Source organism: Pituophis catenifer, unplaced genomic scaffold (genome assembly GCF_029215685.1).
Source record: "Pituophis catenifer annectens isolate HBS135680 unplaced genomic scaffold, rPitCat1.0.hap2 SCAF_10, whole genome shotgun sequence".
Taxonomy (NCBI): Eukaryota; Metazoa; Chordata; class Lepidosauria; order Squamata; family Colubridae; genus Pituophis; species Pituophis catenifer.
Genome location: NW_027256890.1, coordinates 15,443,579 through 15,461,171, shown reverse-complemented (window position 1 = coordinate 15,461,171; position 17,593 = coordinate 15,443,579). Strand labels below are relative to the sequence as shown.

General features: G+C 41.9%; 3 protein-coding genes across 4 annotated transcripts in view; 1 reads left to right on the top strand and 2 right to left on the bottom strand.

The window, feature by feature from the left end:
• Positions 1–998: 998 nt before the first annotated feature.
• Positions 999–8,249, bottom strand: RAD9B (RAD9 checkpoint clamp component B). Its single transcript, XM_070951080.1, has 11 exons — positions 8,210–8,249; positions 7,273–7,343; positions 6,603–6,752; positions 6,109–6,223; positions 4,995–5,094; positions 4,697–4,803; positions 3,972–4,078; positions 3,604–3,668; positions 2,367–2,489; positions 1,538–1,655; positions 999–1,194 (listed from the first exon to the last, which is right to left on the bottom strand). Exons 1-11 carry the CDS (start codon positions 8,244–8,246, stop codon positions 1,066–1,068), a joined length of 1,122 nt encoding a protein of 373 aa, XP_070807181.1. The 5' UTR covers positions 8,247–8,249; the 3' UTR covers positions 999–1,065.
• A 542-nt stretch (positions 8,250–8,791) lies between these two features.
• On the top strand, positions 8,792–15,216 carry VPS29 (VPS29 retromer complex component). 2 transcript variants are annotated; one of them, XM_070950405.1, is made up of 4 exons: positions 8,792–8,852; positions 13,252–13,443; positions 14,426–14,661; positions 14,787–15,216. In XM_070950405.1, exons 1-4 carry the CDS (start codon positions 8,850–8,852, stop codon positions 14,902–14,904), a joined length of 549 nt encoding a protein of 182 aa, XP_070806506.1. In that variant the 5' UTR covers positions 8,792–8,849; the 3' UTR covers positions 14,905–15,216. The 2 variants fall into 2 exon arrangements, with proteins under 2 accessions (XP_070806506.1, XP_070806505.1); XM_070950404.1 differs by lacking the exon at positions 8,792–8,852 and adding an exon at positions 12,100–12,291.
• Positions 15,217–15,590: 374 nt separating this feature from the next.
• KNTC1 (kinetochore associated 1) overlaps positions 15,591–17,593 on the bottom strand; it is a 31,574-nt gene continuing 29,571 nt past the window's right edge. Inside the window, exons 57-63 of the mRNA XM_070951346.1 lie at positions 17,508–17,562; positions 17,336–17,399; positions 16,775–16,904; positions 16,515–16,604; positions 16,291–16,433; positions 15,851–15,941; positions 15,591–15,685 (exon numbers count right to left, since the gene is read on the bottom strand). Of these exons, the coding sequence (XP_070807447.1) occupies positions 15,650–15,685; positions 15,851–15,941; positions 16,291–16,433; positions 16,515–16,604; positions 16,775–16,904; positions 17,336–17,399; positions 17,508–17,562 (609 nt within the window). The 3' untranslated portion in view covers positions 15,591–15,649. The remainder of the gene's footprint in view (positions 15,686–15,850; positions 15,942–16,290; positions 16,434–16,514; positions 16,605–16,774; positions 16,905–17,335; positions 17,400–17,507; positions 17,563–17,593) is intronic.

The window sequence follows — 17,593 nt, the reverse complement described above, 5'->3', positions numbered from 1 at the left end:
TCTTGAAGATGTGTGGACTTCGACTCCCAGAATTCCCCAGTCAGCATGGGGAACTCTGGGAATCGAAGTCCACACATCTTCAAGTAGCCAAGCTTGGAAAACACAGATTTAAATCACCAGGCCTCAAAATGGCCCCTCTAAAAGCCAAGAAAGAGCTATTCCAATTATATACAGCATGTCTGCCTTTCTTTCACTAAGAAAATTCCTAAAAAACACGTTTCATTGCTCAAACAGGCAACATAAAAGGAATATATTGATCTTTCGTACAATATTTGCTTTTGTTGTAATATTTAGCCAGTAGTTCCCAGCAGGTCATGTGACCTTAGCAACAGCGAGACACTAAAATTAAAATTTTTAAAATCTTGTGTACAATGAGGAATTCAGTGGAAGGAGGAAAGGAATATATGTCTTTCTCAAAAAAAAAAAAAAAGCATTTTATGGACGTTTGGGGGAGCTTAATAAGCGCTCTGCTGCTTGAGAAATGGTTCTCCATTTTCTGTTCCTGGTTTCACTTTGCTTTCAAAAGCAGCCTCCCTTCGCATTCTTCTTCGCTGAAGCAGATCTTAAAGAAGGAGCCCAGGCAGCAGCAATAGTGTGTGATTAATTGCCTTTTGTTAGGTTGCTGTGGGGAACTGCCAGCGAGAAAGGCTAAACCTGCCCAATGCATCTTGACCACCGAATGGCTGAACACGCTTGTAAAACATGGCATCTGGGATTACATCCTACGATGCTTTCAAGTTGATTGTAATATAAAAACTCTGATTTTTGAAAAACATCCAAAACGGCTCTCACAAGTTTTTCCCACATTGAAACAAGGTCGTTGAATATTATACACACCTAGACCAAAAGGGGTTTATTTTCTTTTAATCCCATCTAATCAACTAAAGAATTCTGAACAAAGTTACGACAATATCCATAGGTTGAAGATAAAACAACATTTGGCAGAAAACAGTTGGTAAAATAGGAAGCAGCTGCCATCCATTCGGGTAATTTAAACACCTAAAATAAGCGAAAATGGCATTTTCCTGCAGGCCAAACTGCTGCACCAATGGGCACGTCCTGTGGTTAAAACGTAGGAGAGAGCTGCCCGTAGACGCAATCCTCTTCCGTGTCGCTCACCGTTGCCAAATTGTGAAGCAAATTGGCATCACTTTGCTCATTAGGGGAAACTGCTCCAAAGAACAAGGAATGAAACTGGAAAAGGAAAAAAAAAAAGGAACCATCACTGGGACCTGGAGCCAAACTTAGAAATTGCTTGTAGCGCTAACAAAAGTGGGATCAAAAGAAATGGATGATGTTGAATCTCGGGATGGTTTTTCATTACCGGAAGGCCAGGCCAAACTCAGTTCTTTGCAACTCTCTTTTCCAACCATTTTCGGCCAATGCATTAAGGATAAGAGAGCCACTGGATCGAATTCACTTAAGGCAATTTGATTCTTCTCCCTTCTTCCGCTGGCAGCTTCTACGATGCCTGTGAAAGCTAAGAGGCACGCGGCATAAAATGTGAAACTTTGGGGGTGTGATTTCTTTTTTTTACCTTATTATAGTTGGGATGAGGTGGTTCCTCTCCTGTGGAAAAGCCCTCGGAAGGAGCTATAGATGCCTTTCTCCTGCAACTGATGATGTGTTGATTACTTCTCTCTCTGGCAGGGCCCCTAAAACGCCATAAAGATGGATTTGTGTTATGGTTTTCCCTTCCAGTGGCTGCTTTTAGAAGCTTCACCTTGGAGAGCCTCTAAGGGCTCCTTGGGGGCCTGTTCTAAGATTATCTTCTTTCTGCCAAGTGGATGTGTGGCAGGGACCGTATTTGGGCAAGACCTTGACATGATCTGACAGTTTTAAGTTTTAAGGAGGGAAGAGATTTGTAAAGACAAGTCTTGTTCGGCTTCGGGCAACCGAGAAATGGATTACAACCTCTCAATTACTTCGCTAAGCGAGTTGCTGATAAACAGCTGGCCGTTTCCTTATTTGCAAACTCTACTTACTCATTTAGGGGGTCTTCCGTGGCCCTCAGTCACATCGAGCCCATATGGAACACAGTGAGGAGCAGTTTAAAATTATTACGATTGTTTGGAACTGCCTTTGGCCAGACGAAGAAAGTAATTTGCCCCAGAGGTCACTTTGAGGGACTTTTTCTCGTCTGGCTTCTGCTCTGGCATGTAGACGGACCTGCCAAAGGCCTGACTTGGCTGCCTGCAGAACCTGGAGTACACCCGGCTGCTTGGGATATTCTTCGGATGAGGACAAAAATATATTTCTAGGAAGTTCGCTCCCGAGAACGTGACTTTTTCCCTCCTCTCCCCATACTCTCCCCTTATCTAAAATGGAGTGTTTTACAAGAAATCTTGGCCTGAAAATAAGGTTACCTGTTTTGGCTTTGCTCAAGGCACGCTGGTTTAGTGGCTGTTGTGCAGCTTTCGGTATCGGATAAAGTGGCCAAAACAAACAGGGCGTCTATTACTGGATCCTCAATGCTGAAGGCGACCGGCCTTGAAATGCAAAAAATAAGGTTATGCTAAGAGAAAGGGCTAGGATCTGCATTCATGCAGCGGCTGGTTGGCCTCACAGACAGAGATGCACAAATGGAATAGCTTCTTAAATTGCATCCATATTTCAACTCCCCCAATCCCTGACTAAAGTATAAGCTTGCCAATCCATTTTAGCACGATATAACAATGTTCCTTAGTAGCATTCAATTTTTCATTCACCAACTGCAGGCCTCCAGATGCCAAAATAATGAAAAAAAGCTGCAAATTCTCTCTCCCCACCGCACCAATAAAGAAGAATATATGTAGCTTCCCCTCCCCTCTGCCTCTCTCTCCCCTCCCCTCGGTGCCTCCTATTGCAACCTCTTCCCTCCTCCCTCTCTTTCCTGCTCCCCTATTTGCATATGCAAAATAGGACCAGCCCCAGGTAGCTGCATGACCCAGGAAGATTCATGTTCTGACTGCTGAAATAGGCTTTATAATCCTATTGGGGGGGGGGGGCAATAATGGCTGGAGCCTTACCTGTCTGTTTAAAGGTTCACAGAGGGAGGGGGCAGTCTTAAAAAGAGGTACCTTTGTTTTTCCAATAGCCAGGAATCACATGCCAGCTTATCTCCTTAACAATGGAATCCTTAAATTGGCTGCTTTGCCACAAAAGCAGAACTTTCCTTAGCAATAGAAAACTTTCCCTTTGTATAAACATGTCCCCAAAACCTGTTGAATCTGGTTTCCTGCCTCTGAACCTCAAAATATCTAAGAATGTCTGTCTTTCTATTGTAACTTGGAAAACAGACACCCTATGATCTTGGCAATAACCAGGGCTGTTCTTAGCACCGTGTTACTTTCTTCCAGAAAAAATTCCACACCTTAATTGGGTGCTGTCATGCTATTAGTGTGCATGCTTCCCCATATTATATATGGGTCTCGTACGGTAGGGTAATCCTTAGAAGTGTATATTTCTATTCCATAAATCTCGTATAAACGCATTTGTTTATAAAATGCATCTCTTGTGGTCACTTGAGGTAGTTTGAAATTTCTTCTCGCTAAGCTTTTGGAGTTTTAAAATAAGGCTATAAAATATGGCACTGCTTTCTTAAAAGGATAAAGATCTACCTACTTTCCAGATACATCAAAATGAACGGACACTGGGATGCTGAGAGCTTCTGCAAACACCAGAAGACCCTAAACATAAGCGAAAGAGGGGAGTTAATTCAGAAGAAGATCATGAATTCCAATGCTTGCCACTGCAGTGTTTATGACTAGATTTAAGTGCTACCTGGAGCCATTTGGCCATCCATGGCAGCATACAAAATGCTGGGTTCTGTGGGATGCTGAGCTTTGATACAAGAACAGCATCAAAAGAATATCCCAGTAGCATTTGTTCCCTTATCCCTCCTTTCCTAATGCTGCTGTCCAAATGAGACACTCGAGCAGATATTTATGAAGTACACGCTACAATCAAAACAGTAGAATTAACCATATTACCCGCAGTTCTTTAAGGCAAAACGTGACTTCCGAATCTACTCCGACTTGAAAGTATTCAAATTCATCAGGACTGAGATGAATTTCCGTATGCGTTGTCTTTGCAAATTCTGTCGAAATAAGAATGCTGTGAGTTTAAAAAAACTTTAAAAAACTGTGACTGTGACTTTAAAAAACACAGGTTTGTTGAGAATTCTTAGGATGGTTAATAAAAATTTGATTAGCGTACAACACACGGCTGCTGACCATTTCCATCCCAAATATGATAACAGGTGAGCCTTCAGCTATTACATGCTACAAAATAATGTATCTGAAGTCAATGCAAAACCATTCCAAATATCAGAAAAGAAAATACAGACCACCACAATTAAACTACAGATCGGATTAATATGCTGAATTAGGGGCAGAAATGGATGTGTATTTGACAGCTTCCTGTTTATTAACACTCTATCAATTTGTAGCAAATTTGAGCACCATTATCAGGATATAATTTTGAATGTTTCTTTCATTGTGGCTACTGTTTATAAAAGAGTAAATAGTAACAGAATATATTTCGCTATTGGTTTTTTAAAAAGGTTTTTTTCAGTTCCCTGCTTTTTGAATATTTAGTAGACGTTATTTGATTGTATAATATGCCATGGCCATATCTTACAGTAACTTCTTGCGTTCAGGGATATTACAAATTCAAAGCTGTATTTTGAATCCCACCATGGAAGCACAATCCTCACCCATCTCATCCTCTGTGTAAGTCTTGAAGCAAACTTTCATTGGCGTCACACCTAAAGTTATTTCTTCTTGGTACGTCGGAAAGTGGATCAGCATGTCAGACAGCTGCCTGAAATGTACAAAAACCTGGATAATTAACTCAGGTTACAAATTGGGCAGCTCCTATTAAGTTCTTTTTTCTCTCTCTGAATTAATAAGGCCGAGATCCCATCGGTGACAACCAACCATTCACATTTCATTCGATACACACAATCAAGCACAAACAAAACAAGCAAATGACTAATGTGCCTATTATGTTACCTGGAGTGGACTTTCAATACATTGGTGCACAAATCTTTTGCAAACACAGCTTGAAGAGGTTCACACTCCTGGAAAGCTAAACTATGAGTTTTCACGATACCTGATGGAAAAGGAAATGGTTTTGAAATCCAAGTCTCCCTGCAGGCTACCCTAGACCAATGTGAAATGAATTGATTAGAGTATTTTTATTTCAGCATGATTAAATATACTAATATTATCACTGATGGTGTTACCTAGTTTGGGTCATGAAGCGTCTGCAAGGAGACAACCAAGCTCAGAGAGCACCAAGGACCCCTCCTTTCAACCCCGAGCTACAAATACTCTCCTTTATCCAAAGTGTGCTAAATGTGTTACCTGCCATGTAAACTGAGGAGAAAACCATCCGCGCTCAGAAGGTCAAAACAAAAATAATTATCCAAAAGCAAGATTTGAGAATGGCCTTGAGAATTTCTCTGCATGAGCCCATCTTCTCCAAAGCAAGAAGTGATGGATGCAGAAGCTTGCTGAATTTAGCAGCTGTCCTAGGAACTCACTTAAAAGAACCTTAATAAAATGGTGTTTGTTTGTTTTTTAATATACCACCTCTTCATATAACAAAATCAATCATTTGCTTTTCATAACAACTTACTACCCAGCTCCATGGTAGACCTCTGCTGATAAAAAGAGGCCATTTGTTGCTCTCTGGTGGACAATTTACAACACAGTTTTAATTTTTCTAAAGGGCTAGGATTTTTTTTTTCTAGCAACGGCTTCCACAGCATGCATACTTAATTAAAAATCTAGTGCCACCTGATTCATCTGTAGCATATTTAATAACTGTAACTGACGCAAATGCTGTTTATTGATTTAATCCCAGGGTGTTAAACTGTAAGTGACACCCTGTTTTTATCTCAAAAGCTTTTCAGAGGATTCAAACAACAGCAACAGTTTCATTTCACATGCTCCCTTCGGGCACTCAATTTTTCGGAAAGTGGAGGGACCTCCTTGGAAAATTCCACAGTCAAAATATCTCCAACCCAAAGCCAAGGTGGGGTGGAGTTCTTTAAATCCTGACCAATAACATTTTTAATGTTGCCTTTCAGGTCATGTAAGACTGACAAGATCACCCACTTACCATGTTTGCAGAACAGCTTAAAAACAATATGGCAATCATTCACATCCGTGTAAATGTTGCACTTTTCCACATTTCTTTCCAGTGTGTGCAAGCATCGAAATAAAGGCAGAATGGCCTGAAATGAAAAACTCTTTATCAATGCAGGGATTTCATGAGGAAAAATAATGACTGCAGAATCCTTTCGCAGTCAAAAAGTATGCAGCACAACTGTATGAATCAGCTTACGTCTCTTATTTCTTAGGCATCGTAATTAGTATAGTTTTAGAATTTCATTTTTTTTCCTGATTACTAATGTTAGAAAGCGATATTCCTTTTTTTCTCAAGTTTTATTAGCTGCAATAAATTCTTTCTCCGCCCCCCCCCAGAAAAGTACAGACTGACCAAAGGTATATTTGAGGTGAAATATACATTTGATAATACATAGCTTTTCTACATATTTCACTAAATAGAACTGTATTTTTGTGGCAATTTTAGTTCAATTGGTTGAAACTTACTTTGATTATTAATTTACATGCGAATTGAACAGTGTCCCCATTCAGGCTCCGTTCGGTGGCATTTCCATAGGAATAATTTTGGAAGAATGTGGATGAAAAGAAGACACAGGCATAGGCCGATCTAGAACTATTTACCGTCCTCAGGAAAAGCTGTGGACAGGATGAAATGATGTATCTGTATTAACTGTATCGCTCCTAAGTTACAGATAAGGAAAAAAAATTGCACAATATAGTAACATTGGAAGGTGCTTGTTTGCTTCAACCTAACTCTTAACAACCCCAAAATCAGCTGTTTTCTTTGTTATATGCTGTGCTAGGATTTTCCAGATGGTGACAGGAAAAACACTCGATTTTGCAATACGGGTCTCTTGTTACTTAACGGTGAAAATCCTAGCAGGTTTTGCACAAATATCCAGTCTGTGTTTCTATATTGCACATCGAATTCTAGGCAACATTTAAGCACAAGCGAGGGAAAGAAAACGGCAGTGGGCGGTTGGTACAAAGGCTCTCATCCAAATGAGGCCCTTCTGAGCAAAACAGGAGTTTTCCTTAATTAACAACGGATGCTTGGGTAGCCCCACCCTGGCGTGGCAATTGAGAGTGCATTTCTCTGGAACCCATGATGACTCAGTTCCAAAGTTGTTTTCTTCTGGATCCAGGATCTACTCACTCCTTTTTCTTTGGGGTCAATCCAAAATTCATCGCTGATTCTCGCAATGGCGTGCAGAGCCCTTCCAAACACTGCAGGGGGAAGATTCGGGAAGGGGCACAATGTTAATGTTGCACGATGCAAACCATTTTGGAAGGGGGCAAGAGAGCGACTTTTAGCTCAGACACTTAGGCAGCCCAATTGGGCAAGGAACTTCAATATATTCGGTTTAAGTGCTGCACGACAGGGAAGCCGATGGGGAAAGCCTGATTTCGATTAATCTCTGAATTCAACTCCGCAGAAATTTTGCTCATTTTCCGTTTTATCCCTTTAAAAACAGATTTAATCTAAATTCATTCCGTAATCATGTAATCCAGTGTTTCTCAACCTTGGAAGCTTGAAGATGGGTGGACTTCAACTCCCAGAATTGGAAGTTGAAGTCCACCCATCTTCAAGCTACCAAGGTTGAGAAACACTGATGTAATCAAATTTATTTATTTATTTATTGGTTCGATTTATATGCTGCCCTTTTCCGGAGACTCAGGACGGCTTACAATGCTTTTAAGCAATAGCCTTCATACTTTTGTATATACCTGCTTAGTAGGGCTTTTTTTTTTTAAGTGTCTTTTCCCCACAGCTCAGATTTTATTAGCATTGCTGTCCCTTTGGGTTGCACTTTATTCTGATTCTTTCACTCAACCAATAAATTTAATGGTTGCTCATTTTAATGCTTTGATATTTTATGATTTTATGGAACTGTAAACTGCAACCCTACAGTTGCCTTGGACAAAGAAATGGGCATTATCAATTTGATAAAATAAAAAAAAATCACACACATATCACACATACATATATGTACACACACATGTATTCCTGGCTGAGAATTTGGATTTTGGCGGGAAACTGGCAAGATTAAACTGCGTTTTTTCCCCCCTCTTAAAGCATTGAGGTGCTATACCTCTGACACGGGCGCCCCCAATGACACACTTCATCATGAAAAGAAGGGCGATTTCCCTCCCCCCCACCTCAAAAAAACAAAACAAAACACGCGTGTCTGGAGAACGTCTGAAAAGTCCCCGCCTCAAGAAAAAAGCGGGAAATCTCACCTGAAGGAAATATCGCGAGAACTCAGGCAGTCCTTGTGAGTCCTTAAGAGGGTGGGAACGATGGGGAAAGGGCCTTTCGTCGGTGGAGCTGTCACTTCCGGCTCTTTTGCGATGCCGCCATATGCGGGGCAGTTGACACCCCCCCCCCCCCAATCCGCCTAAGCACTCTTTCCCAGCCCCGACTACAGTTTCCATCATCCCCCACTTGGCTAAGAGGCGTACGATGAGGACGGTCCTGAACACGGTCATGCTAAATTCTTATTTCTTTCACCCGTGCCTGGCTTCCACCCTCCACTCAGCGACCCAACAGCGCCGCTCGTGTAGGGTTGCAATCGAAGAACTCTTATCAGCCCCACCTCCTCAGCCTCCAAGTCTGCTGTAGTGGGCGCTTTTGTCTCCTCTCGGCTTCCGTAGTCAGCACTTCCGGCCTTCTGGGTTAGGCTCACCGGAAGCGGCGGAAAGGGTGGGGGTCGGTCCGAAGGAGCCGTCAAGATGGTGAGTCGTTCTGGAAGGGGGGCGATGAGGAGGGACCCCCCCCCAAAGGGCCGAAGTTGGCCTGGAAGCCCAGCCTGCATCTATCCTGGCCGCGCTGACAGCCCGGGGACCCTCCAGCTGCGTGGGACAACAACTCCCATCATCCCCACCCAGCTGGGAGGGTGGCATTGGGGCTCCTCTTCGGTGGGTGGGGGGGAGGGGGGGTTCAATCTGGCTCCAGCCCCTCAAATTCAGACAGGCCGTAAATTGGCTGCATTGAATGAGCCCCTCCCCCTTCCCCTCTCCCCCCCCCCCCGGAAGAAAACATTCAATTTTGGTCATTTTCCATAAATATTCTGCTTCTTACTTCAAATTATATACTATTATATATGTCTGTGTGTATATACACACACACACACACATATAGAAGACATATATATATATATATATATATATATATATATATATATATATATGTCTTCTTTTTTTACTAATATACCTGAAAAAATTAAAATCTCGGGTGTTTTCCCGCGCCATGTTAAATAAGTTAGTTAAAATGTTTAAAATTCTGGTTAAAATCCTAGCTTAAAATCTTCTAAAAATCCTTACAGAGCACTCTGCAAGGATGTGCTTTAAAACCTTAGCTAAAATTCTAAAAATGTAAGGATTTTTAGAAGATTTTAAGCTAGGATTTTAACCAGAATTTTAAACATTTTAACTAACTTATTTAACATGGCGCGGGAAAACACCCGAGATTTTAATTTTTTGCATATACACACCCGCGAAAACTTAAGACGACATATATATATATATATATATATATATATATATATATATATATATATATATATATATATGTATATATGTATATATATATGTATATATATATATATAACAAACTATTCTAAAAATACGAATTCCAGGTATATTAGTAAAAAAAGAAGCAGATATACTGCGAACTCCGGAATTTAAGATTTAAAAATTTTAAAATATATATATATATATATATCTGCCTAACATGCAGGCAGCCCAAGTTCGAATCCAAGTAAGGGTATGGCTAGCTGATGAGAGCTAAATAGCTTGAAATAGATCTGTACTAGTCTCCTTTTATTTCTTTATCAGCGAAATATAAATTTGGTATAAAATGGTTTGTCGTGAATGCAACTGCTTGAGGGCTCCTGGATTGGAGCTGAAAGGTGAAAGGGATGCAGTATGCTCCCTCCCACATGCTGGGGCAGACCAGGTGTCTCGATAGAAAAACACTTTATATATATATATATATATAAAGTATATATTTTCTTACTTCTTCGTAGGGTTTATGTGTGTTTTTCTTCTAGCCAGGTTTTCCCTACGTAACCAAGGTTGGAGCTACAAAAAACCTTGGTTACGTAGGGAAAACCTGGCTAGAAGAAAAACATAAAGTATATATGTATATAAATGTGTGTGTATGTATATATATGTATGTATGTATGTATGTATATTTCCTTTATAGATTAGTTTCCCCCAGCCTAGGGGGAAATGGGAGTTTTAGCCCTTGGGTGCATTGGAGCTTCTTCAAGAAAAACAAATGAAACCAATTATAGGGAAGAGTTCGGACCTTTGGCCTCCAAACCAATTACACCTTAATTTTAAATTCTGAAGCGTTGGGGTTCCGTGCGGCCGATTGTGCTTAGATCTGGCAGCAGGCTTCATTCTTAGACATTTAGACGTTTACAATTCTTTTGATGTTTCAAAGTAACGGATGTGGTGCGATGCTCCATTATTTTGTTATCGAGTTAATATCTCGGTGAATCTTGCGGTAAGATTGAGCTCCAGGAGTTTCTCTCCGTCTTCTGACTCTCCTGCTTCACTTTCCTGGTAGTTCTGGTCATCTGCCTGCAACACAGATGGTCCTCGACTTACGACCACAATGGAGCCCTGTTGCTAAGTGGGCCATTTCTTAAGTGAATTTTACCCCGTTGTACGACCTTCCTTGCCACCGCTGTTAAGTGAATCACCGCAGTCGTTAACATTAGTAACACGGTCGTGAAGTGAATCTGCCTTCCCCATCTGACTTTGTCAGAAGGTCGCAAAAAGGGATCACGTGACCCCGGGACACTCCAGCCGTCATAAATACAAGTCAGTTGCCAAAAAAAAAAAAATCAATTTTGATCATGTGACCGCGGGAATGCTGCAACGGTTGTAAATGTGAAATACAGTCCTAAGTCCCTTTTTTCAGTGCCGTTGTAACTTTGGCCACTAAATGAATGGTTGTAAGTCGAGGACTACCTGTAACTCACCTGCTTCCGTGATACGTAAGGCAACAGCTTATCTATCATGATGGTGCTTGGCTAACCCTGGGAAGTTTTATGATCAACCTGTGATATGAGCCACCATGTGTAACATCCTAATAGGAAATTGTCGGTAACGTTGAGAAGAAGCGAGAATAAGTGCTAGTATTTATTTGTACAGTGCATTTTCTCCGTGGAGGCCTTTAGTTGCAAAAGGGCCGTTGAGTCATAAATTATTACAGTATTTGGTATCAGGTAAGAACCGATTAGCTTCAGGAAGGCCAGTTTTGTGTGTATGTTTGCAGACGTCCTTCTGGGAATTTCGGAAAAGGGTGGAGCTGTCATTTGGGGTGTCAGGCATGTGAGAATTTTCATAGGCAAACAAGATTGTTTTTAGACTGCATGGCTGCAAAGGAGCTTGAGAAGATTGGACTTTGCAAAGTCTTCAGATCCCAGTAGATCCCAGATCCCAGTAGGAGAATGCTCGGACTTGAGGATGGAATTTCAGCAGTCGGCTCTTCCTCCATCTTTCTGAGATATCAGCTTCAAAAGCAATAAATTAGGAAGTTCTTAAAATCCTAAATGGGGTGAAATGACAATCAAACGAAAATCCAAGTTTTAGAAAATGGGATTGAAGCTGATGTCCATGGTTCTTCATCATTTAATATCCCAGGCCTTTTTTTTCATGTGGCAGCTATACGGAAAGCATTCACAAAGCATTTTTCATTATATTTGTCTAGGATATTTTGGGTCATTTCCAACCCATGCTTGCCTACACAAAGAACCCTTTCCATTGCTAAAATGAGCAGAATCCGCATTGAAATTTGCAAACCTGCTCTTTTTACCAAATATTTTTACCATAGATTGTAAAATATACGGTGTAAGATTTTTGTGGCTTATTCTGTAAACAGGTTAAAATGGGAAACTGCTGGGAGAGTTGATTGGATAACCCGTTACTTGCATAAATCAGATTTATTTTTAACATTTCCTTTGCTAACATCCAGATTTCATTGGTGATTTTTGCCTATTAATTTGGCTTTGAGATGTTTCCTTTTCTGTTGCTTTCTTTTAATTTAACACTATTCATGTCTCACCCCTATTTTTTTCCATCCCCATCTCCACCCATGCTGCCCCACATCCTTTGCTCTTGTCTGCAATCAACCTCTTCATCCAATAAGGCTGGTCACAGAGTAAGTTGGTTCATCTTGGCCCCTTGCTGACGGTGGTGGTGGTAGGTGGTAACTCCTTTTAGCGGCTTTCAAGGTGGCAGCATTTAAAGGCTGTTGAAATTTCAATCACCCTGCTTTAACTCCTTCTTTTCCAGTCTGATGTCATCCAGCATTTCCAACTTGTCTGGAGGGCATCATGTTGGCTGGGGAATTCTGGGAGATGAAGTCCATAGAGCTTAAAGAGTTGCCATGGTTGAGAAACATCTCCCTAACATCCTCAAGGCGCAATCTCTTCACCCTTAATAAAATCAACCATAGAGCCATGCGATTGGCAGGTGCCACCTTGTAAAGTCAGAAAGTTGGCGATTGCCAACCTGTCCAGTAGTGGCACAGCCACCCAGCAAGATACACGTGTAATATACATATATAGGGTACAAACACCCAGGCTTCCCTCTAGAATCCTGCCATTCTTCACCAGAGGCCAACCGAAGAAAGAGGGCCAGCCTAGAGCTAATTTTCAAGCCTGCAGGAGCTGCTTTCCTTAGCGGCCTTTGGTGCAAAAGGCATCTATTTACAATGGAATACTTCAAAGAATGGGATTTTTTTTTCCCTGAAAAAGTAGCTGTTTATAATCCACAAGTCCACTTGCAATTGTCTCAAATTTTATGGCCTGTTTGTTCGAATGGGGAAGAAAATGGGGGGAAAAATCTGGAGCAAGTTATATTTTTAAAATTCAAAAAAACAATTTGGATTAAGTCGTCGTTTTTAACTTCCCTCCAGTCTAGTGTGTCGTCATGATTTTATCTGCAGTGAATCCAATGTTTTTTTTTTTAAATAAATACACAATTGCAACGGGATTTGCAAAGCTGCTAGAAGTTAGCAGGTTGGCCTTGATTTGAGGGGCATTTCTTTCTCTTCAGTGCTGGAAAGCTGGTTGATGCGTTGCTAGAACCTTAACCGCTTCTTCTTTCTTGTCCTAAGTTGGTTTTAGTGTTGGGCGACCTTCATATTCCTCATCGCTGTAACAGCCTGCCGGCTAAATTCAAAAAATTGCTGGTTCCGGGCAAAATCCAGCACATTCTTTGCACCGGGAACCTCTGCACAAAGGAGAGCTATGACTACCTCAAGACCTTGGCTGGAGACGTCCACGTCGTGAGGGGAGATTTTGATGAGGTAATGATGTTTGATGAGGCTGCTGGAAACGGGGGTTTCTGTCTGGGTAATTTATCAAGCTGTTCTGTATCCCTGAAGGCTGAACCAATTCTTTTAAACTAATTATCTGCCTAAGCCACATCCAAATGTTATCTTGCTTCCCAGAACTTAAGAAACATTTTGGCCTTTTTTGTCCAGCTAATGGTTTCTGAATATTTCCATCATGTTCATTTTCCGCATGTATATAAACAGAGGGATAGAGTCAAGATCACGTGACATGTTATTACCACTTTATAAGGCCTTGGTAAGGCCACCCTTGGAATCCTGCATCCAATTTTGGTCACCACGATGTAAAAAAGATGTTGAGACTCTAGAAAGAGTGCAGAGAAGAGCAAGCAAGGTAATTAGGGGACTGGAGGCTAAAACATATGAAGAACGGTTGCAGGAACTGGGTATGTCTAGTTTGATGAAGAGAAGGACTAAGGGAGACATGATAGCAGTCTTCCAGTATCTCAGGGGTTGCCCCAAAGAAGAGGGAGTCAAGCTATTCTCCAAAGCACCTGAGGGCAGGACAAGAAGCAACAGGTGGAAACTAATCAAGGAGAGAAGCAACTTAGAATTAAGGAGAAATTTCCTGACAGTGAGAACAATTAATCAGTGGAACTACTTGCCTCCAGAAGTTGTGAATGCTCTCCAACACTGGAGGTTTTTAAGAAGATATTGGACAACCATTTGTCTGAAGTGGTGTAGGGTTTCCTGCCTGGGCAGAGGGTTGGACTAGAAGACCTCCAAGGTCCCTTCCAACTCTGTTATTCTGTTTTGATTCACCCACTTTTGCGACTTCGTTACAAGGGACAGTGACTGAAGATTCGTCCCTGTTCCCCCCCCCCCCCCAAAAAAAAAAAAAAAAGAGAGGACATTTTCCTCTGGAAAGTTTGAAAGAGGGCAACGCCAAGGCTCGTTTCCTGCTGGTCTCGTTTTCATGCTCTGCCTTCAATCCTAGAACTGGAACTATCCCGAACAGAAAGTGGTTACTGTGGGACAGTTTAAAATCGGGCTAATCCACGGCCATCAAGTCATTCCCTGGGGAGACGTGGCCTGCCTCGCTCTCCTCCAGAGGCAGTTTGACGTCGACATCTTGATTTCGGGCCACACGCACAAATTCGAGGCCTTTGAACACGAAAACAAGTTCTACATTAACCCGGGGTCGGCCACAGGAGCCTACAGCCCTTTGGAAAAGTAAGTTATACTTTTATTATGTGTAGACACCTCCCCCCCCCCCCCCCGCCAAAACTTCAGACTCCTGACACTGTCAGCAAAATAACGCGTTGGGTTTTTTTTTCCCCTTTCGGTTTCTTTCCCAGCAACATCGTCTCTTCCTTTGTGCTGATGGACATCCAGGCTTCCACCGTTGTCACCTACGTCTATCAGCTGATTGGCGACGACGTGAAAGTGGAAAGAATCGAGTACAAGAAATGTTAAAAAGCAAGTGGGCCTCCCCTAACTCATTCCAAGCTTTTTTTTTTGCAATATGCACCCCCAACAGTCCGCAGTGTTTGCAGCCTTGCGAGTTGAAAGGCGGCTTCTTATCCTGCCGTAGGCAACTAAGTTTACTTCCCCTGAACTTCTGGCAAAACCTGTCTTGGTTTAGCTTGTTTGTTTTTTTTTTTCCCCCTTTTGCCCTCCAAAATCGCTCCTTGCTTGTAAATACTATTCAACATGCGCAGCAGAATTCTACCTGTTCATGTGAACTGTCTTACAATAAATATATTATTCAACTTCGATTTGATAAAAGATGATCATCATTAAGATTATTTATGGCAGTGTTTCAGATACGTTGGTCTTCAGCTTGCTTCATCTCCAAGCCACGTGGCCCTGGAGAGCCTTAATTTAAAGTGCGTAAGACAGATCTGTGCCTTAAATGTCGATGAAAGAGGAGAGAAATCTTCACAGATTTATTGATTTATATTTATTTATTAAAACATGGAGATTCTTTGCATCTCTCCTTATATGAAAACTTTCAGTAATTAGTATAAGGGGCTATCAGATACATTTTGTATAAGCACCCATGAAATGTGGAAACCATGTTTCCTGTGATAAAATTAGCATATGTACACAGAGAAATGACACACTGATCCCATTAGTCTCAAGTAGAATTGAGGCTAAAATCTTAAATTTTGTATATCCAGATAAGGTTATCAAGAAATACCATCTTCTTTGGGGGAATTTACAACAGAGTTTCTGCCGGGTCACTGAAGTACATCTAGAAGGAGATAAAAAATGACCAAGGTAAGATCCAGATAAAGATAAATTTCTCTTAAAACTACATTATACACCTGACAGCCAGTGGAAGAAGGTGCTTTTGGCAGAATAGCACAATCCTCCCAAATAAGCCTTTCAGGCTGATTTAAAACATAAATCTGAGTACCTTCACCACCTCGGAAGCCGTCCGTTTTGACGGAAGAGACGTTTCGGGAGTCTGAAGATATTCTGTTATTAGAGACGCTGCATCCTCCATCCTGCACAGCCACAAAAGGAAGCAGGCGAGGGATTAGGGTTCATTTTGTATATTGCAAGACACATATTGCATAGAAGAGTCCTCTTCTTTTCCTTAAAATATCGGAAAGCTCAGCTTCCCGGAAAAAATTCCCCGGGCAAAGGTGAATTAGCTCGGCACGTACTATATGGTGGGGGTGGGAGAAAGAGGGGGGTGCTGTGTCCACTTCCCTGAATTCCCAAAGGAAAGGCGTGTTATAAATTTAATATAAAAAATGCTGGGACTTCAGAAGTGTGCTTTCCCCTTCCAAACAGAAACCAAACAGAGCCATCAATCCAGAAAACGCCCTCCCCCCCCACACCTTTGCCTACCTGTTCTTAGCTACAAGTTTTTCCACCAAGCCTTTCACTTGGCCAGGATGCCTGTCTTGTAACTTTAATAACGGGAAATAGCGGACATCTGCCAAGTCCTTTTTGGCCTGGTGGAGGATGTGGTCCAGGATGGAACTCCTCACCTACAAAGCAGGGAGAAAGTTACTCTGGAAGACCAGCCGGTCAACCCTGCCAGGTTGGCTTTAACCCCCCTCTTTGCCTACCTGTGAAGCCACACCGGCTGCCTCGCCCAGGCTCAGGTGTTCTCCCGTCTGCTGCAGCACCTGCTCCAGATCGGACGAGGACAGAAAGGCCTACCCGGAGGGAAAAACGGGGTCATTTCTCTTCAAATAAGCGTGTGAAATCACATCACGCGGCTGAAATGCTTTGGATCTCGTCACGGGAAGAGTGTCACGACTGGGAATTGCGATCGCCACGCGTGGGGAGAGGCCCTGGGTTTGGGAAGACGGGCGTCTTCGCTCACCTGAATCTGCTGGGCTCTTTTCTCCCGCTGAGGAATCAGCACCAGGCATCCTAAAGCCAAAGCCATCAGGTCCAACTGGGCGTATCGCTTCGCGATCCCAGTTAAATCCAGATCTGCCAAGACGGGGCACCTTGTTGGAGGCGGAAAAGGGTTACGTCAGCCATAAAAAAATCAACTCGCCAAAGAACCGGATTTATACGTCTAAGACTCGATTCTTTCCATTCTTGCTTTCTGCTATTTTGTCTTACAACATGTTTTCCAGGCTGAGCCCCAACATGGACTGCATGCTCCCATATATTAACAATTCTTGGTAGATAAAGAGTTGGCTGACCAAGAACAGCTTCTCTTTTTATTACTGATAAGAAAAAACTGATTTCCCCTCCTATGTTACCTATACTTGGTTCTTTATACAGTAAAAAGAAATAATCACAGTGAAACAATCCCCCTCATCATCTCATCTGGCCTAAGGAGCCTCTCTTCCAATTACTACAAATAATTTTATATTTTGGTGTCCGGGTCTCACACACAAACATCCCCTCCCCAGAATGTTCCTCTGCTTACATCAGAAGCATCTTGAAACTCCCGCAAAAGGCTTCTAGTTGATCGGGATTAGGTGGACATAAAGCTTTAAAAGAAAGACACACAAAGAGAAAAAGTTGCTGAATTTGTGCCATCGCTTCTTTTCTTTTCCATATGATGGCAAGAAGGTAACCAAAAAACCCAAAAGACTCACCAGAAAGAATTGGGGCCAGTATGACATTCTGCCAGGCTCGGCTGTAATTTGGGATCTGCCGAAAGTTAAAAAACATCTTAAAATTC

What these genes read in the sequence shown, in the direction of transcription:
- RAD9B (XM_070951080.1), bottom strand. Translation starts at nt 8,246, where the DNA reads ATGATGAAGTGTGTCATTGGGGGCGCCCGTGTCAGAG. An exon ending in TGGGGGCGCCCGTGTCAGAG is followed by an intron (nt 7,344 to 8,209) that starts GTATAGCACCTC and finishes TTCCCCCTGCAG; the next exon opens with TGTTTGGAAGGGCTCTGCAC. An exon ending in TAAGCTGTTCTGCAAACATG is followed by an intron (nt 5,095 to 6,108) that starts GTAAGTGGGTGA and finishes CTTTTCCATCAG; the next exon opens with GTATCGTGAAAACTCATAGT.
- VPS29 (XM_070950404.1), top strand. Translation starts at nt 12,145, where the DNA reads ATGTTTCCTTTTCTGTTGCTTTCTTTTAATTTAACACTATTCATGTCT. An exon ending in CCAATAAGGCTGGTCACAGA is followed by an intron (nt 12,292 to 13,251) that starts GTAAGTTGGTTC and finishes TCTTGTCCTAAG; the next exon opens with TTGGTTTTAGTGTTGGGCGA. An exon ending in TGAGGGGAGATTTTGATGAG is followed by an intron (nt 13,444 to 14,425) that starts GTAATGATGTTT and finishes CTTCAATCCTAG; the next exon opens with AACTGGAACTATCCCGAACA.